This window comes from Cyprinus carpio, chromosome B19, assembly GCF_018340385.1.
Source record: "Cyprinus carpio isolate SPL01 chromosome B19, ASM1834038v1, whole genome shotgun sequence".
Taxonomy (NCBI): domain Eukaryota; kingdom Metazoa; phylum Chordata; class Actinopteri; order Cypriniformes; family Cyprinidae; genus Cyprinus; species Cyprinus carpio.
This window is the reverse complement of record NC_056615.1, coordinates 21,539,667-21,566,585: the sequence shown is the minus strand read 5'-3', so window position 1 is coordinate 21,566,585 and position 26,919 is coordinate 21,539,667. Positions and strand designations below refer to the sequence as shown.

Below are 26,919 nucleotides of genomic sequence, written 5' to 3'. Positions count from 1 at the left end.
ATTTACCCTAACCATTCCAGACGTGTCACACAGGGTTACTAAAATTAAAACTAAAACCATAAAAAATAACAAAATAATAATAATAATAATAATGTCATTTGAAATAAAATACACAGTAAATGGAATACAGTTTTACAAATATATACCAAATGCAAATGTAGCCTTTAATTTCAGCAATAGGCTATTTCTCATTTTCATTTAGTTTAATTTAATTCACTAAAATAACTAATACTAAAATGTATTTAAAAAACTGCCTCCCTTAAAGTCACTGCATAATCCACACTCCGCTTGTTAACATTTTATGATCACTACTATCAAATGAATCTTTCCTTTCATATTTGATAGCAGAACTATAATTGTAAAAGAGAGAGAGAGAGAGAAGGTCAGTTCAGGACAACAAGTTCTATTGGCTCAGTTTCACTCAAAACAAATGATCTTATGAGTCTGCTCCCTGTGGTCAGCAAAATGACCAGGCAATATAGTCCATAATGATGCATTTGCTTTGGCTTGTTTCATGGTTGTTATTATTATCAAAAGGACACTGTCAAAAGTAAATATGTGCCCTTCAGGGCAGATGAATTAATAATGATCCAACAACATTTAAGTAAGTGCAGTCACTACTGAAGATCTTCCTATAGTTGACGAATTCTGCACCCAATTTAAATCTTAATTACAGCTTAATTGTACAGAATATTTATTCCCATAGTCTTAAATACCAAAATGACTGTAAATAGAACCTTTAACCCTAATTTATTATCATTTTTTCCACATCAGTTTCATTTAAGGAAAAATTGTGTCTTGGATATCATCCACACTTGTTTTTTTTTTTTTTTTGAAAGTTTACATTCTCAAACACACTTGGGGCTTGTTCTTCGTACGTTGCTAACTCAGTTAGCTGGTTTTGATTGTTGACGATTTGGCTTGATCTTGGATCATTTGGTTCTTCAAAGCTCATCCTGGAGTTGCTGTCATAGCAACAAGTCTGTATTAAACCTGCTCCTGAGCAAGCTTATTTCATGTAAACAGGATTAGATTGCATCTTTTTAACATTCATGTTTTATTTATAGTTTTATAACTATTGTAGCTGATGCTTCCAAATCTTTCTTGCCGTTTTACCAAGGATTTGCAAGACAATCCCAGTGACCATGCCGTCAACTGACTCCTTCCCCCATTGTAGCCTTTTTCGGTTACGAGAACCCGCAGTATTAGACAACTTAATCCAGATATTTTAATCAAATCCACAAATTAGTTTGAAGAACCAAATTAGCCAGAGATCAGTTATCACAATTAATAGATCTAGAATCTTTCAAATCATCTGAGATGTAATAAGCGACGTATGAAGAACAGGGCCCTGGTCAATCTTTAAACAGTGTCAACCATTGAAGGTCACTGACGCCAGCTTCCTCCAGTCACCCTGTTGTTGCCCACCTGTAGGTCAACAGTCAACGTACACAACATAGGTAACACATTATCCATGCTCTACTTTCTCAAGATCAGCTTGCCCCCATTCACACCATGAGCATCACCATGTATTGGCGCTAACACCAAGGACAACAAGATATCGAGTGGATAATCCCAGACTCTGTGTGAGACTGAGATGACACAGTACACAGCAGGAGGGACAAACTCATTTCAAGTCAAGTCAAACATAGATAGATAGTTTTTTTATGACATTGACCAGTTATTATAATAGTAACTTTATTGTACTATTGTACCCATATTACTGCCTTATCTGTATATTTATTGCACATTTGTAACATATTGTAGACACTGTATATCCTGTACTTACTGTTTATTGCACTTCTGGTTAGATGCTAACCTAACTTCGTTGCTTTGTACCTTACATGTGCAATGACAATAAAGTTTAATCTAATCTAATCTAATCTAATATACAGGTTTAATTAATATTTTGAATGTTTTTGTTTATATTTTTTATATTTTAATATTTTAGTTACAGTGTTATATTGTTGTGTTTTTGTTTTTTGTAAATATTTCGATATAGTTTTTTTTCTTTTTCAGTTTTAGTGTTAGTTATTTTAATATATGAAGTAAAACTAAATAAGAAATGCTTAAATAAAATGTGTATTTCCTTTTTTTAGTTTTAGTTAAACATAATAACCCTGACATTGATCAATTGATATTAGTGAAATTAAAAACATGTATATAAAATCTATATCTAATATATTTCATATATATATATATATATATATATATATATATATATATATATATATATATATATATATATATATATATATATAAACAACTTTAAATAAATAAAGGGTTTCCTTTTTAAAAATGTATATTTTCTTTATTGCACAGTATTTAACAGTATTTTTGCATGAAGGAGAGTTTCCATCCAAAACTATACTGTGTGAACTCACTAACCCAGCAGCCCATCCCCCTGCATAGTTTACATACAAGAATATTGTTAAATCTGTGGCAGAATGTCGCATGGCTATACAGCTTTTGGATCTTTTTCTGTGCACAGTTTATCATGCACAATTCTACCAATAAAACAAACACAGCTTTGGGCACAATAATTATCTTTAAAAATATGAAATAATTCAAACTTCCACTCTAAATAAAAGACCTTGGAGTGAATAAATAACAATTGTGAACAACATTGTTTATGTCCCCCAAAGCAACTGAAGGAGGAGCAGAAGTGGCACGTCATACATTTTCACTGGTTAGACTAAAATGCAAACATGAAATTATAGAAAGCAAACCACTTCAGCTGCTTAGAGCTGAGGCCCCATCCACATTTATACACTGAACATAATGACCCTTGAGAGAGAGAGAGAGAGAGAGAGAGAGAGAGAGAGAGAGAGAGAGAGACCCATCCCCCATGTTACACATATCACTGAGACCTTGAACTCAGTGAAAGAACACTACAAGGCTCCTTCCAGTTAACAAATACTGCGCAATTCAGCTTAACATGCCTAAGATTCCATAGACTGAAAAACTCCAGAACAGGCAATTTACCCATTAACTTAATCTTAAACAAATATTACACCCAGAAATGACAACTCAGTCCATCTAGGATGTAGATGATTTTCCGATTTCTTCATCGGAACAGATTTGGATAAATTTAGCATTACATCACTTGTTCACCAATAAATCCAAAGATGCAGTGAATGGGTGCCGTCAGAATGAGAGTCCAAACGGCTGATAAAAGCTGTGTGTTTGTAAGAAATAAATCCATCATCACGGCATTTTAACTTTATAAACTGTCACTTCCGGCCAAAATACGAGTCCATACACTTCCTCCAGTGGAAAAGTCCATCCCCTGTAGTCCTCTCACATCAAAATATATCAGCATATTTGTTTAGAATAGCTTTGAACAGTTTTTCAATTCTAAATGGTGCTTGATCAGTGCATATTTCTCTCCTGGATCAGATGAGACAACTTTTTCACTAGAGAAAGCAATATCATGGATAGAGGAGTCGTATTTTAGTATTTTAGCTGGCTAAAATCAACATTATTATTAGTATGCAATTATGAAATTTCCTAGCAATTTCAGGTTTCTATACTTGTTTCATATCCACTGGTGGAAAAATATGCAGCTTGTAAAGACTACACTCAAGGTTTGGACTCATTGTAATGTGTTTATAAAAAACCATTCTTATTTAAACAGACTTCCACCCTGTTAGGGTGTAACTAGTCAGATAACTTCTGCATTCATCTAGAGCCCCTGTTGTTTGCTCAAGGAGTTGTCACTGCCTGGAACACAGTATATATATATTTTGTGATTTATGGTTTCTTTTTTTTTTTTTTTTTTACAAAGTCTGGTTTTAGCCTCCTTTTTAAAATTTATGGTTATACGAGGAAATACATCTTATTTAGCAAACAGCAATACTGTTAAAACTCACAGAAAGAAAAAAAACTTTCTACATTTGATAAAACACAAATTCATATTTATTGGCAAAGCATCTATTGTAAATGTTGTTGTAAATCAAATGAAAAGTTCATATGATGATTTTACAGCTTTTTATTATTAACAACATACAGCAGTTAGTCAACATGTTAAGTCAGCAATATCACAACATAGTCCTGCAATGACTTCTTAATGGTGAACATGTAAAATGTTCCTGTGGATCTTCATCTTCAGATCAAGCTGCATGACTCATATGTTGGTCGACACGAACAGTCAGTTTATGTCATCTTAACATCCCAGCCATGGATCTTGTCTTTGTGTCTTTGATACGAAAGAAATCTTTCTGGCCATCTCAGTATTGTAGATTCTCTTACAGTTCTCATAGCTCTTTCTCTCTCGCTTACGACAGGGTTTCTCGTAGTATCTTCTACGCTTCACAGATTCAATTATTCCATCAGTGGACAGCACTCTGCAGAGAAAAAGAGAGAGAAAGAGCATGTAACAACTACAATATCTGTAAACATGAAATATCATACTCTATTATTGAGTTATGTGGTAAAAACAAGGCAACCTTGCAAACCAAATCCAAGCAAAAGTGTTGCAAAAACCAATGCAAGGTAAGAGTTTTGATCATATGTTCAAGCCCATATTGCAAGACTACAACTCAACTGCACCCTCCATAGAAACTTCTGCAATAACACAAAAAATACTTTTTATATATTGATAGTATTACTTTATTTTATTTACCTAGGGTGGTTACTTCATCTCATTTTGTTTTGCTATATTTGTGAATTATTGTTATTTCATTTAATATGTTAATTACTTGTTTATTTGCACTATTATTTGAAATTGCATAAATTTCTAATCAGAGCTTATATTATGCTGCAAAATCTTTGGCAATACAAAAACATTTTAATGCTAATAAAGCACACTAAGATTTAAATTATTAAAGACTTTCAGACTTTTAAGTGTGATTTTTTTTCATACAATATAAGAAGTCAGGCAACCAGGGTTTTTATTGTTAACTACAACCAAATAAAACTGTAATAAAACATAAATATTAGATGTAAATATTTCCTTGGCAACTAACTGAATTAAGTTTAAATTGAAGTGGTAAACTACTAACTAAAAAAGAAAGATGAGCTTACAATAAAACTGAAATAAAAATGTTTTATCTATCTATCTATCTATCTAATAAACATGACAAAGGCATATCTTCAAAATAATACGATTTCTAAACTAAAAATTAAAACTAAAATATAAAAGGGTTATTTAAAAATATTAATAAAAAACTGTACAAGGACACAATTAATTATAGGCTACTGAAAATGACACTACAGGCAACATTGCTCAACAGATACCTTAGGGATGTAAATGCGAGGGCCATGTGAGAGTTTATACACTCTATAGTAAACTGAAATAATTGATCTTTTATCTAATGACCTGTTAATCATTATTTAATATAGGCTACTAATGTTTTTTGTTCAAGTTATTACGTGCTAACATGAAAAAACCAGTTTGATACTGAATCTTGAGTCAGCGGTCACTGGTTTTGAATGTTAAAAAACCCCTGGCCGGTACAAATACAGCAATGCATACATAATTCACATGTATCAACTAAATGACCTAACGTTACCGTTCCTGAGAACACAACATTAGCGGCAGGTCTACATGACTTAACATGTGTCGTGTTATGATATGGATCAGTTATTAGCGCTAAACTAAAGGATTTATAACAACATTTCATATACATATATCAAAGTCTCCAGACGTCTCATAAGTACCTGCTCAGAGCGCCATATGCCGCATCGACATTGCCGTTCTGGACCATGACAGTCCGAGCGACGAAGCGAAGGTGGTTCGCCATGTTTCGTCCGTGTTACCATCAATTGTGTGCACGGCTGGAAATGCGCCTTGTTGCGCAGACAGTTCCTGGAAGCAAGCGCGCGAACTCTAGGTGGCGCCAAATAGAGTTTAAAAATTAACGGTTGAGCTTCTTGGACGACATGTACTGTGTATTTCAACGGCTCAGTCACCTGAGAGGAATTACTAGGCCAATTCAGGTAAATTAGATTAATAGATTTTATTTATTTTGGCTTTATTTACAAACAAGACTTCTTTTTACAAACAGAATGAAAATAAAAGAGATAAAAATTAGCGGCTACTCTGTGTGAGATTAGGAGTTATAATATGTGGGGCCAACTTGATATTAGTTTTGATATTTTTAACCATCTTTCTAAATTTTATCATGACACTTTCTGTAGTCTACCTCTTAAAAAACCTAATTACTACCAGTTATAATAATATTCTCTGGGAAGCATTTTTGTTGATTAGACAAGAAATCAAGATACACATGGAGTGTTTCTTAATATAATGCTGTTTTTCATTTTAAAAATTAGACGTACATATAACATTACATGCAGTATTATAAAGGCATAGTTCACCCCAAAATGAAAATTATGGCAATAATTACTCACCCTCATGTCATTCCAAATCCACAAGACCTTCGTTCATTTTCGGGACACAAAATTAAGATTTTTTTGATGAAATCTGAGAGCTCTGTGACCCTGCATGGACAGCAACTGCAATGTTCTCAGTCCCAGAAACGTAGTCCATAACTTCAGTTTTGCGAAGCTATGAGAATACTTTTTGTGTGCAAAGAATTAAGGCCCGTTCACACCAAGAATGATAACTATAAAGATAACGATATTAGCATCCACACCAGCAAGCGATATCGTCTGTAAGCGCATGCACGTCTACCACTTTAAATTCTCAAGCTCGTTATAGCAGGATGGATTCTGATTGGCTGTCAATGTTTTTATCGTTTATCAGCTGGAAAAAATTGTTCTGAAAGTGATTCTAATGATATCGTTTCTCTGTGCCTTTATTGTTATAGTTGTAGTGTGGACTCTGCTATTCTTTAATATTGAGAACGATTTTTAGAACTACAGGTGCATCTCGATAAATTAGAATGTCGTGGAAAAGTTCATTTATTTCAGTAATTCAACTCAAATTGTGAAACCCGTGAATTAAATAAATTCAATGCACACAGACTGAAGTAGTTTAAGTCTTTGGTTCTTTTAAATTGTGATGATTTTTTTTGGCTCACATTTATCAAAAAACCCACCAATTCCATCTCAACAAATTTGAATACGGTGACATGCCAATCAGCTAATCAACTTAAAACACCTGCAAAGGTTTCCTGAGCCTTCAAAATGGTCTCTCAGCTTGGTTCACCAGGCTACACAGTCATTGGGAAGACTGCTGATCTGACAGTTGTCCAGAAGACAATCATTGACACCCTTCACAAGGAGGGTAAGCCACAAATATTTATTGACAATGAAGCTGGCTGTTCACAGAGTGCTGTATCCAAGCATGTTAACAGAGAGTTGAGTGGAAGGAAAAAAGTGTGGAAGAAAAAGATGCACAACAAACCGAGAGAACCACAGCCTTATGAGGATTGTCAAGCAAAATCGATTCAAGTGAACTTCACAAGGAATGGACTGGGGCTGTTGCCCAGTGGTCCAAAGTCCTCCTTTTCAGATAAGAGCAAGTTTTGTATTTCATTTGGAAACAAAGGTCCTAGAGTCTGGGGGAAGGGTGGAGAAGCTCATAGCCCAAGTTGCTTGAAGTCCAGTGTTAAGTTTCCACAGTCTGTGATGATTTGAGCTGCTGGTGTCGGTCTATTGTGTTTTTTGAAAACCAAAGTCACTGCACCCATTTACCAAGAAATTTTGGAGCACTTCATGCTTCCTTCTGCTGACCAGCTTTTTGAAGATGCTGATTTCATTTTCCGGCAGGATTTGGCCTGCCCACACTGCCAAAAGCACCAAAAGTTGGTTAAATGACCATGGTGTTGGTGTGCTTGACTGGCCAGCAAACTCACCAGACCTGAACCCAATAGAGAATTATATGGGATATTGTCAAGAGGAAAATGAGAAACAAGAGACCAAAAAATGCAGATGAGCTGAAGGCCACAGTCAAAGAAAACTGGGCTTCCATACCACCTCAGCAGTGCCACAAACTGATCACCTCCATGCCAAGCTGAATTGAGGCAGTAATTAAGGCAAAAGGAGCCCCTAACAAGTACATGTACAGTAAATAAACATACTTTCCAGAAGGCCAACAATTCACTAAAAATGTTTTTTCTTATTGGTCTTATGAAGTATTCTAATTTGTCTATGAGATGGTGGGTTTTTGTAAAATGTGAGCCAAAATCATCACAATTAAAAACACTAAAGACTTAAACTACTTCAGTCTGTGTGCACTGAATTTATTTAATACACGAGTTTCACAATTTGAGTTGAATTACTGAAATAAATGAACTTTTCCACGACATTCTAATTTATTGAGATGCACCTGTATATCTTTATCGTTATCTTTATAGTTATTGTCCTAGGTGTGAACAGGCCTTTATTCTCCTCAAGTTACCCTCTTCTGCCGTTTTGGAGAGTACCACGACGCATGTGCGTGCTTTCCCCAGAACGTAATCAATCAGGAGAAAACGTGCGCATGCTGATCGTAAAAAATAATGATTACGTTCTGGGGAAAGCACACACATGCGTCGTGGTACTCTCCAAAATGGCAGAAGAGCGTAACTTGGGGAGAATAATTGTTGAATAAATTGTTATTTTTGTTTTCTTTGCACACAAAAAGTATTCTTGTAGCTTTGCACAATTGAAGTTGAGCCACTGATGTCACATGGACTACATTTCTAGGACTGGGAATATTGCAGTTGTTGTTTTACGGCTTTGAAACGATATTAAGGTGAGTAATTAATAACAGAATTTTCATTTTGGGGTGAACAATCCCTTTAAAATACTGCATGTTATGTTATATTTATGTCTTACTTTTAAAATGAAAAACAGCATTTTATTAAGCATTTTATTCATCACACGTATCTTAATATCGTGTCTAAATGCTTCCCAGAGAGTATTATTGTAACAGGTAGTAATTAGGTTTTTCAGAGGTACAGAAAGTGTCATGATAAAATTTCAAAAGATGGTTAAAAATATCAAAACTAATATCAAGTTGGCCCATTTTTGGGTGAACTAAGCCTGCTCTACATTCATTGGGCCCATTGAACTTCTATTATGTTTTGTGCCATGAAAGGCTCTTCAGTTTATTATGGCATCTGCACTTAGGTCATCAGTGATTGTTATCACAGACTGCTCACTTAGTCTCCAAATAATTGACTTTTTATGTAGAAATATTCCCCCTCCTTCTGCTGTCTTTCTCTTTCATACATGGATTCCTCATCGTCTCCCAGATAATGGGGTCAGTAGTAGGTGAGTGTGGAATCAGGATTGTTTTCTCATTCAAATTCAAGTAGCTTTATTCACTCGATCACTTCAAAGAAAGACTTGCTAACGTGCTTTTAGGGGAAGCATTCAAAGAGAGAGCAAGAAAACAGCTTGAACTTTTGCCACTGTCTCCATTCTGACTGAAAATATACAGTTTCTTTCTCTCTCTCTCTCTCTCTCTCACACTCGTCTTCCCCCTCCGCTTTTCTTCTGTTCCATTTCCAGGGATATCATTTCTTAGCCAGACTTGTTGAAATGTTCTTTATAGGAGGGGTGGGATCAGGGGGTAAAGGGAGAGAAAAGGGACGGGTGGGGAGCAACTCAGGAATCGTCTGGTAATTACCTCCGAGCATTTGGAGAAGAGGATGTGGTTTCAGTTTACACGGCCTCATTCTTTCTCTCCTCCCTGGCTCCCTTTTGGCCACTCAAACACTCCATTTGCTTCTTGTCTCCTCAATGCTTCTTTCACGCCATTTGTATGAGGAATGTGGAGACGTGCACAAAAGGAACAAAAACGAAATAAAGTGAAGCAGATTAGAGCAAAGTGAGAGTAAGGGAGTGTGAATGGATGGGTTTGGAGAGAATGAATGGAACTGATTAAAGAAAACTAATAATGATGCTTCATCATTTATTAAGGTCATAGCTGGTGGCAAAATTCATGTAAATAAGCAAATAAAGAAATTTTAGAAAAATAAAGAATCAGAATTCAGGGTCTGAAATTTGGTATTATTGTGCAAAATAGGCAAAAATATAGTGTTGTCTTTTGTTGTAAAGAATTTTAAGATGAAGCTCTTTATTCCAGATCAACAGAACTTTATAACATTAATTTTACGACATACCTGATATAGAATCAGATGCTATTTCGGCTGTACAAATTTGCATAACTTTTGTAGAAAAGGGAATTTTTTTTTAAGATATCACTAGATTTCATAAATATTAAGTTTATTTTACATTTTACCTGATTCATTTATTTTACTTTCTATATTGTTTTACTATATTTTACTATTATAAATATGATTTTACTAAATTAATTATATGTTGTGGTCTCAACAAATAAACAAGTGGTTGGTTTAAATTTATTTGAAACGTAAAGTCCCTCAAAACTTCAGAGGAGGTCTAAATGCAAATTCAAAACCAGAGTCTTGTTGGGACACAGACACAGATCAGTCTACAGCAGCTCTCAGCAAGGGACAGAAGAGAGCCGAGATTTGAAGCTGTGATATGATTGACTGACAATGGCTGACTGTTGTGGTCTGAATACTAACAAAGCTCAGCATGAGATGTCTTTGTTGGCATGTTTGTATGAGAGAAAGGGGAGCTGGATAATATGGGGATTTCCATGTATTTTTACACTATTTCAGTTTTTAAACAAAAGGTTCTGTTTTGACAAAATCTCCAAAACAGAATTGAATAGTATCAGATTCAGTAAATGACAACTGTAACTAAAAGTAACAATTGAAGTGCAAAGTTTGAGAATCCCTGCATGTGTGATTGATGCTTGATCCATGAACAAGGAGTCTGGAGTAAGTGGACTTGTAAAAATCATGCTGCAAGTTGCTTTGGATGAAAGCGCCTGTTAAATGACAAATAACACATATTAGGATGCAACTAAAGCAATTAGCAGTATATGACCCGATCGCTCAAGCCAAATGGTGCGGTAAATAGGGGTCTTTCTGAATCTTTACTGGAAGCACATGTGGTGCGCGAGTAGCGGCCGCCCAATGAGACGCGACACAGGCGCAAACGCTGCGGATTGGTCGAGAACTCAGCGCACATACACAGACTAACCTGAAAGAGAGAGAAAGACTGCTGAACGCCGGCGGATGAGAAGAGAAGAGCGGTCCAGAACAACTGTCTGAAAGCAAAGATACGCAGAAACATGGAGGCGAACACGGAGCGAACGTTTGCTGACTTTTCTGGATCCTGGAAAATGAAAAGTTCCGAAAATTTCGAGGAACTTCTAAAAGCTCTCGGTGAGATTTCAAGATTCGTTGTTATTATAAAAGTTATATCTAAGAAAATTAAAACAAAATCTTTAGTTTTTAAATGTGAACTTTGTATTCGTATAGGTTTATATTTTTTTATTATAATCAATTACAAGTTACATATATATATATATATATATATTGTGATGTTTAAAAAATTTAAAGGTAGTGTAATTTTCTTTAGTTTGTAAAAACAAAAGTCTAATCAAAAGCCCGAAAAAGAAAGTGTTTGCATTATTAATTTAATATACATATTTTAAATTATTGCGCCTTTAAAAATAAGCAACAATGCTGTTTTAAAATTAGCAATTTGATATCATCTGACAAGAAAACTATAAACCAAAAGAAACCTTTGCATGAGTGAATGTAAATGTCTTTTATTTATTTATAAAAAATATATTTTGTTCAGGTCAAACTGAAACTTGCTTTGACCGTGAGCACAATCAATGGAAAGCTGCATGAAAAATGTTCTGCTTCACTTCCTCATGGGATTGTGATCAGGCGCACAAACCCTGATACAGGGCCCCTCGGCCAGCCGTTTGGCTCTGCAGACACACCGTCCCTCGACCCCAATTATTCACTCAAGGGGGAGTTCACTTAAACCAAGTACACAGTTGCCCCTAAATGAAATAAAGACAAGAATGAATCCACTGTCTTGACTCAGTATCAAAAAAGTATAGGTTTCCTTGGTGTAAACATTAAGACTGTGGTAACTGATTTGATTGCTTAAATATGTGACCGCTATTTAGACAGTAAAACATTCCAGTACAGATTGGACACACTTGTTAAGGACAGGAAATTGGCCGCAGGAAAAATGGCTTTGATTTCTGATAGTAATAAATGGCCATTTATTTTCTTAACACATAAGTGTGTGTATGTTCTACAGGCGTAAATGTCTTTTTGAGGAAGATTGCAGTTGCAGCAGCTTCCAAACCAGCTGTTGAGATTACACAGCAGGGGGAAAGTCTCTCCATTCAGACCTCAACTAGTGTGCGGACCACTCATGTGTCCTTCACGGTGGGCGAGTCCTTCAGCGAGGCTACAGTGGATGGACGCCCTTGCACAGTAATGCCACGCATCTCAGCACATTATATTTTTCTCTCTGTTACCTGCTACACTTTAGCATATTGCATAGTTTACTATTAGAAAATATCAATGTCTTAAATGTATTATTTTTTATATTTTCTACAACTAAACACTAACTTTATTTGATGGTGAAAGTTCACTTTTATCTATACACACATACACATGATGTACGTTTTCAACAAACTTTGAGGCTCTATAAAGACATTTAAAATTAATATATCTCTGCTTTTTGCTCTTTTCTAACTGTTTCTAACAATTTCTCGCCAGAGTTTTCCAAAATGGGAGACCGACCGTAAAATCACTTGTGAGCAGACGCTGCAGAAGGGGGAGGGGCCTGAGACATCATGGACACGTGAGCTAACCAATGATGGCCAGATGATTCTCGTAAGTGCACCACTTATTTGAAAAATAATGTTAATGTAACTGAATTATGCCACTAGCATATAAAATAGACTACTACTAGCCTACTCTAATGAGCATCTTAAAAGCGCAACACTTTACAATAATAGTTTATTCATTCCTCACCATATAGTTCACATTATTATAGAAGTCACACTGCTCCCATTTAGGCCACTTACAGTAAACAGGTCGCTCAATGTCTGTGCTTTTTGTTCTTAATAGATATTTTGTAACTTTCATTTAGGTAAATCAGTGTTGCATGGTTGGAAATTGAAAAGAGCATTCTTTGAATTCAGAGAACAAGATCTGGTCAGATATGTGAATATATAACATCTGTTGAAATGTTTAAGCCCATCGGATAAGGATCTTAAATGGTTTAAGCAGTTAGTTGGTGGTTTCTTAACATCTCTGATGTTTATCTTCCAGACCATGAGAGCCGGAGATGTCGTCTGCACCCGTGTGTATGAACGAGACTGAAAGGATCCTTAGGTTTCCGTCATTCTATTCCATTCCATCTCAACCTTGTCCACAATGTGCTAAAATTCTAGTTTATCATTCCTTCCACTTTTTGTATGTTTGATGTGCTAAGTTTGTGTGGCAGAAAAACAGAGATGTTTGAAGGGTCAGAGACGGTACTTGTATAAAGATTATAGCAAGTTTGCATTGTTCTTTTTGGTGCATTGGCTGAAAAGTGTATTTATTATTGTCGCTTGTGCATTTTATGTTTCTGTTTCATGTTTATGCCACAATGTGGCTTATTAATCAAATCAATGTTTTGGCAATAAACCTTTCTACTCATAAACCCCTAAAAATCTCATGACTGATTCACTGTTATTTTCTTGCCTGGATATAGAAATCTCTTTGACACTAGCCTTGGTTGCACTTTTACACTTATTTTCTGCCTCATTCCTTTTCTTCAAAGTTGTGTTTGTGTCTGTTCTTGTTTTCTGACTTCTGATCCAACCACTTACAGTTTTGAACAACACTATAAATTTGTATTTCATGAGTGTACATCAATTGTTGCATTATTTCCTGGCAAGGAGTAATGGCGGAATGAGGGAGAGGTACGGAAAGAGTGAGCAAACATTAGAAAAGAAAAATAATTTCATATTTTTAAGGTTATATTCCCTCTGCTCTTTCTCCCATCTGTAGCTAGTTACTGCATGAGGTCAGAGAGAACGGCTGTCATTTCTCTTTCTTTCTGTCTTTCTGCAGCCAGATTCATGATCCAAACTGTTGCTTTATTCTAAATCTAGGGCAAATGCTTCTGAAAGTTTAATTAAATAACATGTATGAGTAAATGATGCTATAAGCTGTTAATAAAAAGCAAAATTAAGTTAAAACTCTTTATTCCACCCTCTGTACCTTTTTTTTTTTTATTTAGCAGTGCTCAGAGACTGCTGTGTTTTTCAGTCTGTTGCCGATGATGAATTTTCCAGGTTCCAGACAACAGAGCTCACAGTGGACTTATTCAAGCTTGCACATAATTTCAGTCTGCTGTGTTGCGTATGTGTGTTCTACATTTCTCAATGGTCCTGTTAAGAGTTTTAAGCTCACATAACCCATGATGTCTTAAAAGTGTACAGGGGTTGCCATTAAGTTCACACACTTTCTGGAAGAGGTTGAAAAAATCCATAATCTCTGTTTAACATCAGAGGCAGTGACTGTATTTGTGTGGTGCTTGCTGAAGCAAGAATCACTGCAAGAATCGTTGCAACCACCCACAACCACTCAGAGCACTTTAAAAGCCACCTGGCAATGCCTTAGCAACCACCAAGAACACCCTAACAAGCACCTAGCAGCCACCCAGAACTCTGTAAAAACCCCAGCAAATGCCTAGCAATGACATTAGCAACTATTTGCACACACACAGCAGTAAGTAGTGAACACACACCCAGGGCACTGGGCAGCCATTTTTTGCTGCGGCACCCGGGGGTTCAGTGTCTTTCTCAGTTGTGGGTACTAAGGGTGGAACAGAGCACTTTTCATTCACTCCCCCCACCTACAATTCCTGTCGGTACAGAGACTTGAACCCGCAAACTTTGGGTTATAAGTCTGACTCTCTTACCATTATTAGGCCACGACTGCCCCCAAACCACCCAGTCTTGCCATTGCTTTTGTCATTGTCATAACAAGCACCTTGCAATGCCCTAGCAACAATCCATAACCCCCAACAACCATCTAACAATGCCCTAGCACCCCTTCAGAATCTTCATAATGAATCTCCCAGCAAACCCTTAGCAATGCATAGAAACCACCCAGAACACCATAACAACCACTTTACAATGCCCTAGCAACCATCTATAAATCACCTTTCAATACACAAGCACCTATCTATAACCCCCAACAACCATCTATAATTCTAAGAGCTACTACTGAGAACCCCCTTGCAATCACTCATCACCCTAATAATGTTCTAGCAATGCCTCAACAACCACCCAGAACACCCTAGATGCATTCCATTCAACCGTAAGTAGACTGCAAAGTGGACTTCACATGGTATTCTGCCATCTTAAAGGGATAGTTCACCCAAAAATGAAAATTCTGTTATTAATTACTTACCCTCATGTCATTCCAAACCTATAAGACCTTCGTCCATCTTCAGAACACAAAGTAAGATATTTTTGATAAAATCCAAGAGTTTTCTGACCCTGCATAGACAGCAAAGCAACTGACACATACAAGGCCCAGAACGGTAGTAAGGACATTGTTAAAATAGTCCATGTGACAGTAGTTCAACCATAATGTTATGAAGCTATGATAATACTATTTGTGCGCAAATGTAACCCTATCTATATATATCTATATTCACAGGAAGCGGAGAGGGAAAACTGTTATTGGCTCTGTAATGGAGGGGTTATTATTAAATTTTGTTATTATTATACAAAAGCCTATTTATAAATGGTAATGACGATGAATGTTACCTTTGCATAATATGTTACATATTGTATGAATAGGTGAAACTAGGTAAAACTGTCAAGAAACAGCTGAGACTCTGTCATTTTTTATTTTACTTTATTTACCTCAGGTGACTTAACTATGAGGCTGCGTGTAGGAAAGAAAGCACTCGAGATGAGACCACTACAATCTGTTAACAGTCTAATATACATTTTGACTATATTTATTAGATACATAATTGTTTATGTATTTTATATGTATTAAAATTTTAAAGTAAAATAAATTACAATATTTATTTTTGTTATATAATTATCTGTGTGACCCCATCGTAGCCTTTCTTTGAAAACATTCCAGGGCTTCCCAAATGAATAATTATTGTCTAAGGCCACTTCAGTGGATATCCCGTGCTTAGGGCGTAGGGAGCAGTGAACACTGCATAGGGACTTTGTCAATTGGAATGCTCCTATTAACAATTATATAGCAATGGCCTAGCAACCACCCAAAGCAGCCTAACAACCACTTAGCCTAGACCTAGAAACAGAACATCCTAAAAACCACCAAGTAATTCCCTAGCGACCCTTCAGGAAACCCATATCAACCCCCTTCGCAACCACGCAGAAATCCACTGTAACCGCCTTGCAATGTCCTATCAACCATCCAGAATGACAACAATTATAACATACAGCTTGCAATCCCAGAAAATGCACATTTGCACAGCATTAATTCTATTTGTTCCATCAGTCTGTCTGGTTTTCTTGACTCCCTTTTCAATTCCAAGAGAATGCCAAAATGCTTTGAGACACAGTTTCACATCTGCTGCGATGCCTGGTGTGTTTACTGCAAACCTCGTTAACAAGATTAATATTACAAGAACTCAAGAACAAGGTCATCAAGTCTTCACCATGTATTTAACTCTGGCCTTGTGCGGTTTAAGCCTATTGTGGTGGTATGCACTAAATGAGACCCAGATCCTGGTTTCTCCTCTTCTTTAATTGAGACCATACTGCTGAGAAACAGGGGCAAAACCCACAAGCCCACACGGTCCACTGTAGCTCCCTCCATCCCCGTTGGTTGCCTTAGCAACTCAGCAGTGTAGGCTACATGTCAGCTCATTCCACAGGCGGTGATGTCATGGGGCCATGCATCGCTTGATTGGCTGAGGAATGTTGCGGTTTCAAAGGAAAGCAAAAGGAAGCACGAACACACCCACTTAGAGAAGTGAAAAAGAGGTTTTAAAGGCAAGATGGTTTAGGGAATTAAGACTGACAAATCTTTGTCACTTCAGCATAGCCTTCCTCTGAACTCACAGATAAAGAACATATTGTTTCTCTGTGAATGGTACATTTAAAGGGGTCATATGAAGTTGCTAAAAAGAACATTATTTGGTGTATGTGGTGTAATAAAATGTGTTTATGTGATTTAAGGTTAAAAAAACACATTATTGTTTCTACTCTATGCCCTGCCTTTCTGAAACGCGTCGTTTTTTACAAAGCTCATCGTTCTGAAAAGCGTGGTGTGCTCTGATTGGCCAGCTATCCAGTGCATTGTAATTGGCCGAATACCTCAAGCGTGTGACGAAAATGTTATGCCCCTTACCATACTGTGATGCCGTGTGTCCCCGCGCGACAAGACAAAAACAATAAAACCCATTATAAACAAGGCATTTGTTGCATCCTGTGGGGACATAATTACAGATTATAAGGACTTATACTGTCTTTTTACATGTTGCGTTGCATCGCGCTGCGTAAACATAAAACCATGTCTGCATTTGTGATCAGAGAAACAAAAAACAACAAGCGCTACTCTACACTGCTAAAAACTCGCGCTTGAATCATCATTGGCAAATTGTTTAAATATGTAAACGTACTTACAGGTTGTGAGTCAGAAGCACCAGACTGTCCTTGCAAAGTTGGAACTGCCCTACTTCATATAAACAGACACCGGCATCGTAGGCTACTCTCAAAGGAAACAGTCCTCGTTCTCCGTAAAATGCGCTGCACACATCTGAATATTTGGATTGAACTGTTCAGGAACAGTGTTGTAAATACAACTTAACCACTGATTTCTAGTTGTGTCCTCTTTTGGAAGGCCAAACAAAGTAGCTTCGCTTTCACAACGAAACACACAGAGTCTCCACAACATGGCGCCGGCGGCAACAGTGAGAATAAAAGTAACTCCTTTTTTCTTTGCATGAACGTTTGGACGGTGTTATGCAAATCTTCCCACATCATGACGTAGACATGTGGGGGCGTGCTAGAATGAGCCATTTTATGTAGGAGTGGTTGACTCTTAAGTTTTATAAAGAATATCTCTTTGGATTTTAGACTTTAGTCTATCCAACTTTACAGATCTTCTTTATGCACCAAGAGCATGTAAAACTCCAAAGAGAAAGGAAAATCACATCATATGACCCCTTTAAGGTCCCATTCCTGTTTGCCATCACAGTGTCATGCTCACTGATTAATGCATAGCATTTGAACTTCACTGGAAGCTTTCACACCAAGATCAGAGCATACAAATAATGCGATCCAGGAGCCACACTGTTTCAAAGTCAATTGGTGGAGTGTTTTGTTTTTTGACATTCAATATGTGTGAACTTCATCCACATCTGGTCAAGACTGAAGTCAAAGTGCTGAATTAATTGTTTGTGGAACACTTTGTATCCTAGCAGCAGCTGCAGAAATTATCAGAGAAAGCACCTTGAACATCTGCAGTCAGTGAGGTCACGCTTTCAGAGACATAAAGTGAATTTGTAAATCTAAGTAAATTAGTTTTATGAAGGAGCAAGAAGAAGAGTGACTGTGTTTGCGTTGGTCGGTGGCGTAGTAGTGCTATATTTGTTTGTTGTGAGGTATCATATGACTGGCTTTCTGCCCTCCTGTCACCCATGTGAACTCACATGACGAGATAATGGCAAGCCTTCAGCCATATCCCCCGTGTGACAACTTGCCCCGGTGGTCCTACCTATATTTTACAGAGGGAAATTACGTTTCTGCCTCGAGGCAACAGTGACGCCTAGTAGTTGAATGAGGAACGGGGACAGCATGAGATTTTAAATTAAAATTTAAATCGTACCACTTAACCGAGATGAATGGATGGATGGATGGATGTACAGACTGATAGACAGACAGACAGATAGATAGATAGATAGATAGATAGATAGATAGATAGATAGATAGATAGATAGATAGATAGATAGATAGATAGATAGATAGATAGATTTTAGAAATAATAGGCTATGCTATTGTTGAAATAATATTATACACTGAAAAACAACCGGTTTTTTTATTATTATTTTTTTAGAAGAAAAACGCCCCTTTGCTTTTCTCCTCAGATATGCGCTTTTTTACAAAAAGGCTCCCTCATCATGTGATATAACAGCGCTTTCTCATTGGCTCTTCCTCGTCATATGGCGCAGGTTTTTCCTCAAAGCTTCAGTTCTGCTGTGTTGCCACGTCCACTAAATATCAGCAAATATAGCGTTCTGCTATTCGCTTAAAAGTTAACGGCTAGTTTATTTCTAGTTGTAATGTGAACTGTTTAAATATATTTTTGTAATTGGGATTGATTTTCAAAAATACGTTATTTTGCTGTTTACTCATCCGAAAAGAAAAACGGAATGGCCTGTTCAAATTTGTTTTTAAATTAAATTACTTGTTTTTATTGCGCAACCTGGCAACACAGTTGTCATGTGATACGAACACATTTCCTGTACACTAGCGTTACACCGCGCTGTCAGAGTAAAACTGAAACAAAATCGTGTCGCTCGTCGGATCTAACAAAGGAAAATAAAAAAATAATTTTAAAAACCAAAGAGGACGACCATAGACCACTGTAATATAAGGACAGACCTTGCTATTGACTTGACACGGACACCTGAACTGTCGCTGTAATGTTGGTTGGTTAGCTAGTTAGTGTTAACCGGTCGCGGTGTGATTTGTTTGTTTTAAATCGACTATTACAATCCGGTATTTACTAAACAGGATTGACTTCTGCCTGTAACTGTCCGCTACACAACACTGTTCTGGTGTTTACCTGGTCATCGCGGTTGACTTGAACCTCTTTTTACATCTTGGCGAGATCTAATCTTCCAAACCAGCACCAAAATGTCAAAATACACCACTTTTGCTGATGCAGCTGATGATCATAATCCATTTCAGGTAATAACCTGTTCTAGTTTTTGTCAGTGTACATCACATATCTGTCTGAGTTGGTTTTATTTGTGGCCTTATGTGTGTAGTGCTGTAACTTACCTCTTGTGATGCTGTCACAGGACTTGACACTCATCAAAGGCCAGGCCAGTCATATTAAGTACATGACTTAAGTTTTATATGTATGATCTCTCTCCAGTCTGTCCTTGACGATCTGGTTCGTATTTGAACTACTAGCTGTTGATCACTTGTTGCTTTAAGTATAGCTAAATTAAAGGAATCAACTAATGAAGTTACAAAAATGATTATATGAGACGACATGTATAAATAGACTGTCAGTTTGGACACACCTGGTTATTGTTTATTGTTATCATTTTCCACATTTTAAAATATTAATTAGGTCATAAAAATGTAAAGAATTATATATATACAAACGTAGGAATTATATAATGGCCAAATAAGGTTATTTGATGTTATTTTTGGTTAGTTGCTTGCAGGTTATCAGATGAATTATCTTGTGTTGTGCTATAGCAGATAAAGTTTCTGCCTCAGAAACAAAGATTGTGAGTTTAAAGTGCCAGTTCTTAGGCAACCTTGAGCTTGGTTTAAAAAAATTTTATGACCTTTTTTGTTTGGCATCAGCCCAGATATTTAATTATTATCTATCACCAGCTATAAATGAGCTGAAAGGTTTTTTTTCTCCTATGTTTGCAGGATCCATCGGTGACTCAGCACAGCAGCAACACTGGCTATGCCACGCTGGACCTCTACAACCCATTTGACAACAACACGACAGCGGTAAATATGTCCTTCCTGACAGCTGTCCGTCTTGAGCAGGCTGTGTTTACATGATTAATACATGATGGGAGTGCAAGGAATTATAAACTCTATTTCATGTCAACTTCAGTTGCCTCTGCTCTGCAAGAGAAAATTCTCATGAGAAACTTTCATTATTGTGTTTTGTAATATTACTTTAATTTGTTGTGTCATCCCAATCCTGTATTCTTATGATGTCTTCTTTTTGCTTAATTAGATTTTTATTAAACTGATGTTATTTGTTTTGCTCTTTGTTTTGGGTAATGGCCTCCACCTCCATATGAAGCCGCGTCTCCTGCTGCACCTCCTGCCCAGACGCCTCCCAGCAGGACCACACCGACCGAGCCCAGGAATTATGGAACACAGGTGCTGTTCAGAGTAACTAAATGAGACATATTTGTTCACACAGTGCCATGGCACTGGATTGTTACATCTGGTAGTTTATAAAGATTTTTACTGCAACAGTTTACAGCACACAGTTGTCCCCCATCAAGCCAGTGTATGCAATACAGTGGTTATTGGGCTGCTTTAACAGTTAAATATTGTTATTGTATATTATATGTTATATATATTATTATATATAATTTGATCTTATAATTATTTAGTTCTATATTTGGACAGCTTTTAGATTTTTCCACCAAATGGATAGTATGATTAAACTGATTTGCATGAATAATCTTAAAACCACTGACTGATGTTTATTATTTTGTTTATGGGAATAGCAAGATAATAACAATAAAATAAAAATGCACTACCGTTCAGAAGGTTGGGATCAGTAATTTATACTTTTATTCAGCAAGGATGCATTAAATTGATCATTTATAAAGTCACAAAAGATTTCTATTTCAAATAAATGCTTTATATATATATATATATATATATATATATATATAAATGTATTCATCAAAGAATCCTGAAAAAAAAAAACAACAACACAGTTTCAACCAAAAATATTCAGCAGTAACAACAATTGCAAATCAGCATTTTACAGTTTCTTAAGGGGTCATGTGACACTGAAGACTGGAGTGATGATGCTGAAATTTCAGCTTTCTATTACAGGAATAAATTGCATTTTAAATATATATTAAAATAGAAAACACTTATCTTTAAGTGCAATAATGTTTGTGAATAGAGCTGTTTTTTACTGTATTTTTGATCAAATAAAGGCCGACTGGGTGACCCCACACTTTTAAACGATGGCATATTTGCTACTAATTAATAAACTAAAAGTTCATACTGCTATGGAGGAGTAAACACAGCTTAATTTCAGCTATAGTTTTGCACCCTGTTGAGTTGCAAACATTTGACCATAAATATATCTTATCAATTTAATACTGCGCTGAGATGCTTATTAATGTGGTAGTAATAGAAAACAGTTATGCATTTCATAATTGTTAACTGCCTCTTCCTCTATGTCTGTTGCAGTCTGCAGTGAATGCCACCACAGCAGATCTTTTGAGGAAGCAGGACGAACTAGAAAGAAAAGCAAAAGAGCTGGAGAGAAGAGAGAGAGAGCTGAATGCACATGCGCTTGGGTCTGGAGCCAGTGAGTGTCACAATATCTTGATTTCTGTGTTTGCCAGGGGAATTAAATGTAAATGAAACTTCCTGAACCCACGGTGATCTTCAGTTTTACTGCTGGCATTACATGCACACTGTAAAAGCTTTCAGTGGCAGTTTGCAATGGTCATTCGCAAGCTGTTTAATAAAATTTTAATGCTAAAGCAACTCATAAACACAGTGGATACCACATAGGAATGACCTGGCAACCATTCATAACATTATCTTGCCGGGTGTTACATGTGCAACCACTACTCACATTTTCTGAAAATGTAATTGCATTACGGAAGAGTTTTGATTAAAAGTATTTCAGCTATCAAAAAGAGTGAAGTACTCTCAGCTCCATTTGCACATTTTATCATATTCAAATCCACTTTTGAATAAACAATTTTACACAATTCTGCAGATTGTCAATGCAGAAAATGTGGCAAGCAATCAGTGTGTTATTTTAAGAATGAAAGCATTAAACAAGTGTATTTTAAGAACTGATGTGATTATTTAGATGGACTAATTGTTGGTCAGGGTTACAATGAAAGTGCAGAGATGGATGAGACCTGAATGAGAGAGGAGGGGACAAAGAAATGGCACGGTTAAAAAGATGACCAGTGATGGATGGACGGTATTTTCAAAGGAGTAAGATTTAGACCTTGGTTGAAATGAACAAGACATTAATGGAGTGATGCTAGCAGATGTGATTGATGAATGTGGAAATTAATCTCTTTCTGTGTCCTTCTCCCTCAGCTCGTCAGAATAATTGGCCCCCATTGCCCTCCTTCTGCCCGGTGGGACCGTGCTTCTATCAGGACATTAATGTGGAGATCAGCCAAAGCTTCCAGCGCACTGTCACCACCATGTACTACTACTGGATGTGTAAGTTTGCTCAGTTTAGTGTGTCTTTTGCAAGGTTCTGCTTTGTATCTGTCCTCCATCATTTTTAGTAAATACTTCAATCATAACTTTATCATGTGTGCTTTCTTCTGTTAAACTGAAATAGTTAGTCTCCTCTTTAGTGATTGACCAATACATTGGTCAGACTTATTAATCACCAGTATTTGGTCATTTTGAGATGTGAATCTATCAAAAAGCCTTTTCAATGGACAAGTAAAAAAATAAAAAATTGTAAATAAATTACACACACCAAAAAAAGCTAAATAAAAAGCTGTAGTTCACCCAAAAGTTGTTATATTAACTCTTTAACTCAGTCATAACATGTGATTTTGTAAGATACCTTTGACTAGAAATTACACATACATATATATTTGTGTATATATACTGTATATAATATTTATCATAATGCTAATATTGTGCTTACCCCCATATTGTTCCAAATTATGCTTTATGTTAATTAAAGAAGTCATAACTATATCTCATAATACGGGTTTAGAAAGACATGGTGAATAAATTGTTAAATTATGATCTTTTGCTTTAGTTTTAGCAATTTTGTGTATAGTTCAATTGTGTTATGTACCACATATCAGCAGTTGCTCCCTAGTATAGACATATTGATCAGTCACTACTCCAGTATGTTACTTGGCTTGCAGTTGCAGTTGGCCTGCAGTTTTCCTTTGTACTTCTCTTTCTCTGTCGTTTTACCCACTTCTCTCATCTTTTTTTCTTAGTCACAGCATGCACTTTGCTCTTTAATCTCATCTCCTGTTTGGCTATGTTCTGTGTGGATCCCAATAATGGAGTTGGTTTCGGCCTTGCCATACTCTGGTTCCTGCTCTTCACCCCCTGCTCCTTTGTTTGTTGGTACAGGCCTGTGTACAAAGCCTTCAGGTACGTACCACCGATGTCTGTCGTGAGGGTGGGACACCTAACTTGTGTCAATTTTTTTCAGCCGTAGCAAGTAGCAATACTCAGATATTAAGTGCATTTAAAGGAATAATCACCCAAAATTCACCCTCAGGCAATCTAAGATGTAGATGAGTTTTGTTCGTCGCTTGCTCACCAATGGATGTGCAATGCAGTGAATGGGTGCCGTCAGAATGAGAGGTGATAAAAACATCACAGTAATCCACAAATTATCCACATGACTCCAGCCCATCAATTAACATCTTGTGAAGCAGAAAGCTGCATGTTGTAATAAAGAAATCCATCAAGATGTCTTTAACTGCTTAACCATTGCTTCCAGCTAAAATACCGGAAAGTCGTCTATGCATAATATTGCTTTCTTCAGTAAAAAGTCATCTTGTCTGAATCAGGAGAGAAACAAATCAAGCATCAAAATTAACATTTACGAAAATGTTGATGGATTTTGATGTGAGAGGACAGGATCTTAGTAACTCACAGCTTTTCACTTCACAAGATGTTAACTGATGGACTGAAGTTGTGTGGATTATTGTGATGATTTTATCAGCCGTTTGGACTCTCATTCTGACGGCACCCATTCACTGCAGAGGATCCATTGGTGAGCAAGCGATTTAATGCTGAATTTTTCCAAATCTGTTGTCCTTGAAGAAACAACCTCATCTGCATCTTGGATAAGATGAGGGTGAGTACATTTAATTAATAATTATTAATATAAATTATTTATTGAAACTATCCTTTAAGGGCATTAAGTGTCATTATTTCTGCTTATTACTGAATAAACTCATACCATAGTATAAAACTTTGGCATAAAACTTCTTCTGCAGATATGAGTGATATCTCAAATTATGCAGATTTCAGAAAAAAATACTTTAATTTGCTTGATGAGAAAAAAGTGAAAAATAATCATGAAAATTTGTAATAGTTTGTTATACCATTATATAATTTTTTTTTGATCGTTTAGAATTCATATGTCAGCCAGTTGTTTCCAAACATAATGAACTTGTCATTCTGCGCTTCCATTCTCAACAGGAGTGACAGTTCCTTCAACTTCTTTGCATTTTTCTTTGTCTTCTTCGCCCAACTGGTTCTTTATGTTATCATGACTATTGGTATCCCTGGCTGGGGCTTCAGGTGAGCGGGATAAAACAGACACATTTGTACAAATTTGGTTACTAACCTGTTTATTGATATTTAGTGTCATTCCATTCTTACAAATTTGGCCACTGGCTTGTTACCTTCTCTCTCATTTGTGTCACAGTGGGGTGGATCGTGAGTTTAGCTGCTCTTAGCAAGAACAAGGGAGCGGGTGCGATCATGATGATAAATGCTGTGTTCTTCACCGCTCAGGCAGCCATGGGTGTTGTGCTGCTCAAGAGGGTAAATCACATCACCAGTAACGGCATCCACTGGCAGTCAAATTAGGGATATAATATTAAGTACAAGTTTAAAACCATACCAAATGTTTATCTTCATTATATTTTGAATCTGTGCAGGGTTTGACTGGCTTCTCAGTCTGTAAACTAAAATAAGCAGACTTAGAAACAATGCTTTAAGTGCTCAAGCATTTTTCTCAGACTGTATGCATCTCTCAATTTTATAGCAGTAAGTAGTACATTTTGTTTGTTGCAACAGAGCTGCCATATTGTTTGGCTTTTTAGTATGTAAATGTATGGCAATTGCAGAACGCCAGCTGCTTTTCCATACGTTTTTGTTGGGTATAGTGATTTGTGGGTCACATGTGGGTGGCTGTTTATGGATTTTGCTGTTAAAACATGACATTCATCACACTCCTTAGTATTTTTTATTTTGAAATGATGCTTAATGGTATCTTAAATGCAGAAAACATTAAAAAAATGGCATTTTTATGATTGATTTGGTTGGTTTAAAAAAAGCTACTAGTAAAAAGCCAACCCCAAACCTTTGAACAATAATGTATGTAGAATTTTTAATTCATGATACCTCATTAACTATTATTGATCTGTTGAATGATTTTTTCATTTTTTTTTTGCATCTTCTCCCATCAGGTTCATTCTATGTACAGGAAGACCGGAGCGAGTTTTGAGAAGGCCCAGGCTGAGTTTACTACTGGTGTGCTTTCCAATCAGGCAGTGCGCCAGGCAGCCACCAGTGCCACTGTTTCTGCCGCACAGGGCGCCTTCACCGCACCCCCGGTAGAGAGACCTGAATGAAAGAAAAGAAATGATGTTAGAGAACCTGATGCTTACACAGCCTTGAGACAAAGTGACTTATTCTAGCACTGGCCGAGTTGGAAACCAACGCACTTACTCTAGACGATCAAACTACAATACAAAGGCTTTCTGTTTATCACGCTAGAAAAAGTCACTGTAGTAATTTGTTAAGACCGTAAAAAATACCTAATACCACAGGCTTTGGCTTATAATTCTTGTCTCTTTTACATTTCTGAAGATTCAACAAAGACGTGCCACATTCTGCCTTTGCTTTTCCCTTGACTTCTTTCTTTGTGTAAATAGCTGTACATGGCAAGGAAAGGGAAATCTTCATTGCTATAGAATGGAGGTTGCTACTTAGAACCTGTGAAGTTTAACTTGCCAATTTTTTTTTCTTAAAAGAGAGAAATCCCATATCATATTTTAGAGATTCACAATTCTGTTTATTAGTCTGTTGGTGGATGGATTTCTCGCTTTGACCTTTATTTATGAAAAAGCATGTTTTGATGCAGCTTGAACTACTGTATGTACCTCTTTGCAGTTATACACGACTAATGTTTTATTTTCATGAGTTGAAACAGTTCATTTGTGAATACAGAATCAAATTTCATACCTTTCTTATCAAAATGTGGTAGCGGTCTAACGGAGATTGGTGCGGTTATTAGTGGCCAACATATTTGTGTTGCTTTTGTGATTTGTAAATTTTTTTTTTTTTTTTGTAATTTCAATCTAACCTTTTGTCTAACACTATAGTATATACCTAAATGGAAGTATTGGTTGTTTTACTGTTATTGTATTGCTGCTGTATGTTCTTGTAACTGTCACTGTGTTATTTGTTTTATT

The 26,919-nt window shown here is 36.5% G+C and overlaps 3 protein-coding genes across 3 annotated transcripts; 2 read left to right on the top strand and 1 right to left on the bottom strand.

Annotated features, from left to right (window-relative positions):
* Window positions 1-3,976: 3,976 nt before the first annotated feature.
* LOC109111951 (28S ribosomal protein S21, mitochondrial) lies at window positions 3,977-5,771 on the bottom strand. Its single transcript, XM_019124960.2, has 2 exons — window positions 5,662-5,771; window positions 3,977-4,346 (listed from the first exon to the last, which is right to left on the bottom strand). The coding sequence occupies exons 1-2, from the start codon at window positions 5,742-5,744 to the stop codon at window positions 4,166-4,168; spliced, it is 264 nt and encodes an 87-aa protein (XP_018980505.1). The 5' UTR covers window positions 5,745-5,771; the 3' UTR covers window positions 3,977-4,165.
* Window positions 5,772-10,946: 5,175 nt separating this feature from the next.
* On the top strand, window positions 10,947-13,462 carry LOC109072448 (cellular retinoic acid-binding protein 2-like). The gene is made up of 4 exons (XM_042745577.1): window positions 10,947-11,153; window positions 12,052-12,230; window positions 12,519-12,635; window positions 13,077-13,462. The coding sequence occupies exons 1-4, from the start codon at window positions 11,060-11,062 to the stop codon at window positions 13,125-13,127; spliced, it is 441 nt and encodes a 146-aa protein (XP_042601511.1). The 5' UTR covers window positions 10,947-11,059; the 3' UTR covers window positions 13,128-13,462.
* Window positions 13,463-19,232: 5,770 nt separating this feature from the next.
* LOC109111948 (secretory carrier-associated membrane protein 3-like) lies at window positions 19,233-26,179 on the top strand. The gene is given in 9 exon segments (XM_042745200.1): window positions 19,233-19,708; window positions 20,414-20,497; window positions 20,783-20,881; window positions 21,941-22,061; window positions 22,817-22,945; window positions 23,695-23,854; window positions 24,917-25,044; window positions 25,146-25,264; window positions 25,912-26,179. Coding segments are annotated over 9 exon segments (1,059 nt in total). The 5' UTR covers window positions 19,233-19,654; the 3' UTR covers window positions 26,077-26,179.
* The last annotated feature ends 740 nt before the right edge of the window (window positions 26,180-26,919 follow it).

What these genes read in the sequence shown, in the direction of transcription:
- LOC109111951 (XM_019124960.2), bottom strand. Translation starts at nt 5,744, where the DNA reads ATGGCGAACCACCTTCGCTTCGTCGCTCGGACTGTCATGGTCCAGAAC. An exon ending in GCATATGGCGCTCTGAGCAG is followed by an intron (nt 4,347 to 5,661) that starts GTACTTATGAGA and finishes TTTTCTCTGCAG; the next exon opens with AGTGCTGTCCACTGATGGAA.
- LOC109072448 (XM_042745577.1), top strand. Translation starts at nt 11,060, where the DNA reads ATGGAGGCGAACACGGAGCGAACGTTTGCTGACTTTTCTGGATCCTGG. An exon ending in TGGATGGACGCCCTTGCACA is followed by an intron (nt 12,231 to 12,518) that starts GTAATGCCACGC and finishes ATTTCTCGCCAG; the next exon opens with AGTTTTCCAAAATGGGAGAC. An exon ending in ATGATGGCCAGATGATTCTC is followed by an intron (nt 12,636 to 13,076) that starts GTAAGTGCACCA and finishes TTTATCTTCCAG; the next exon opens with ACCATGAGAGCCGGAGATGT.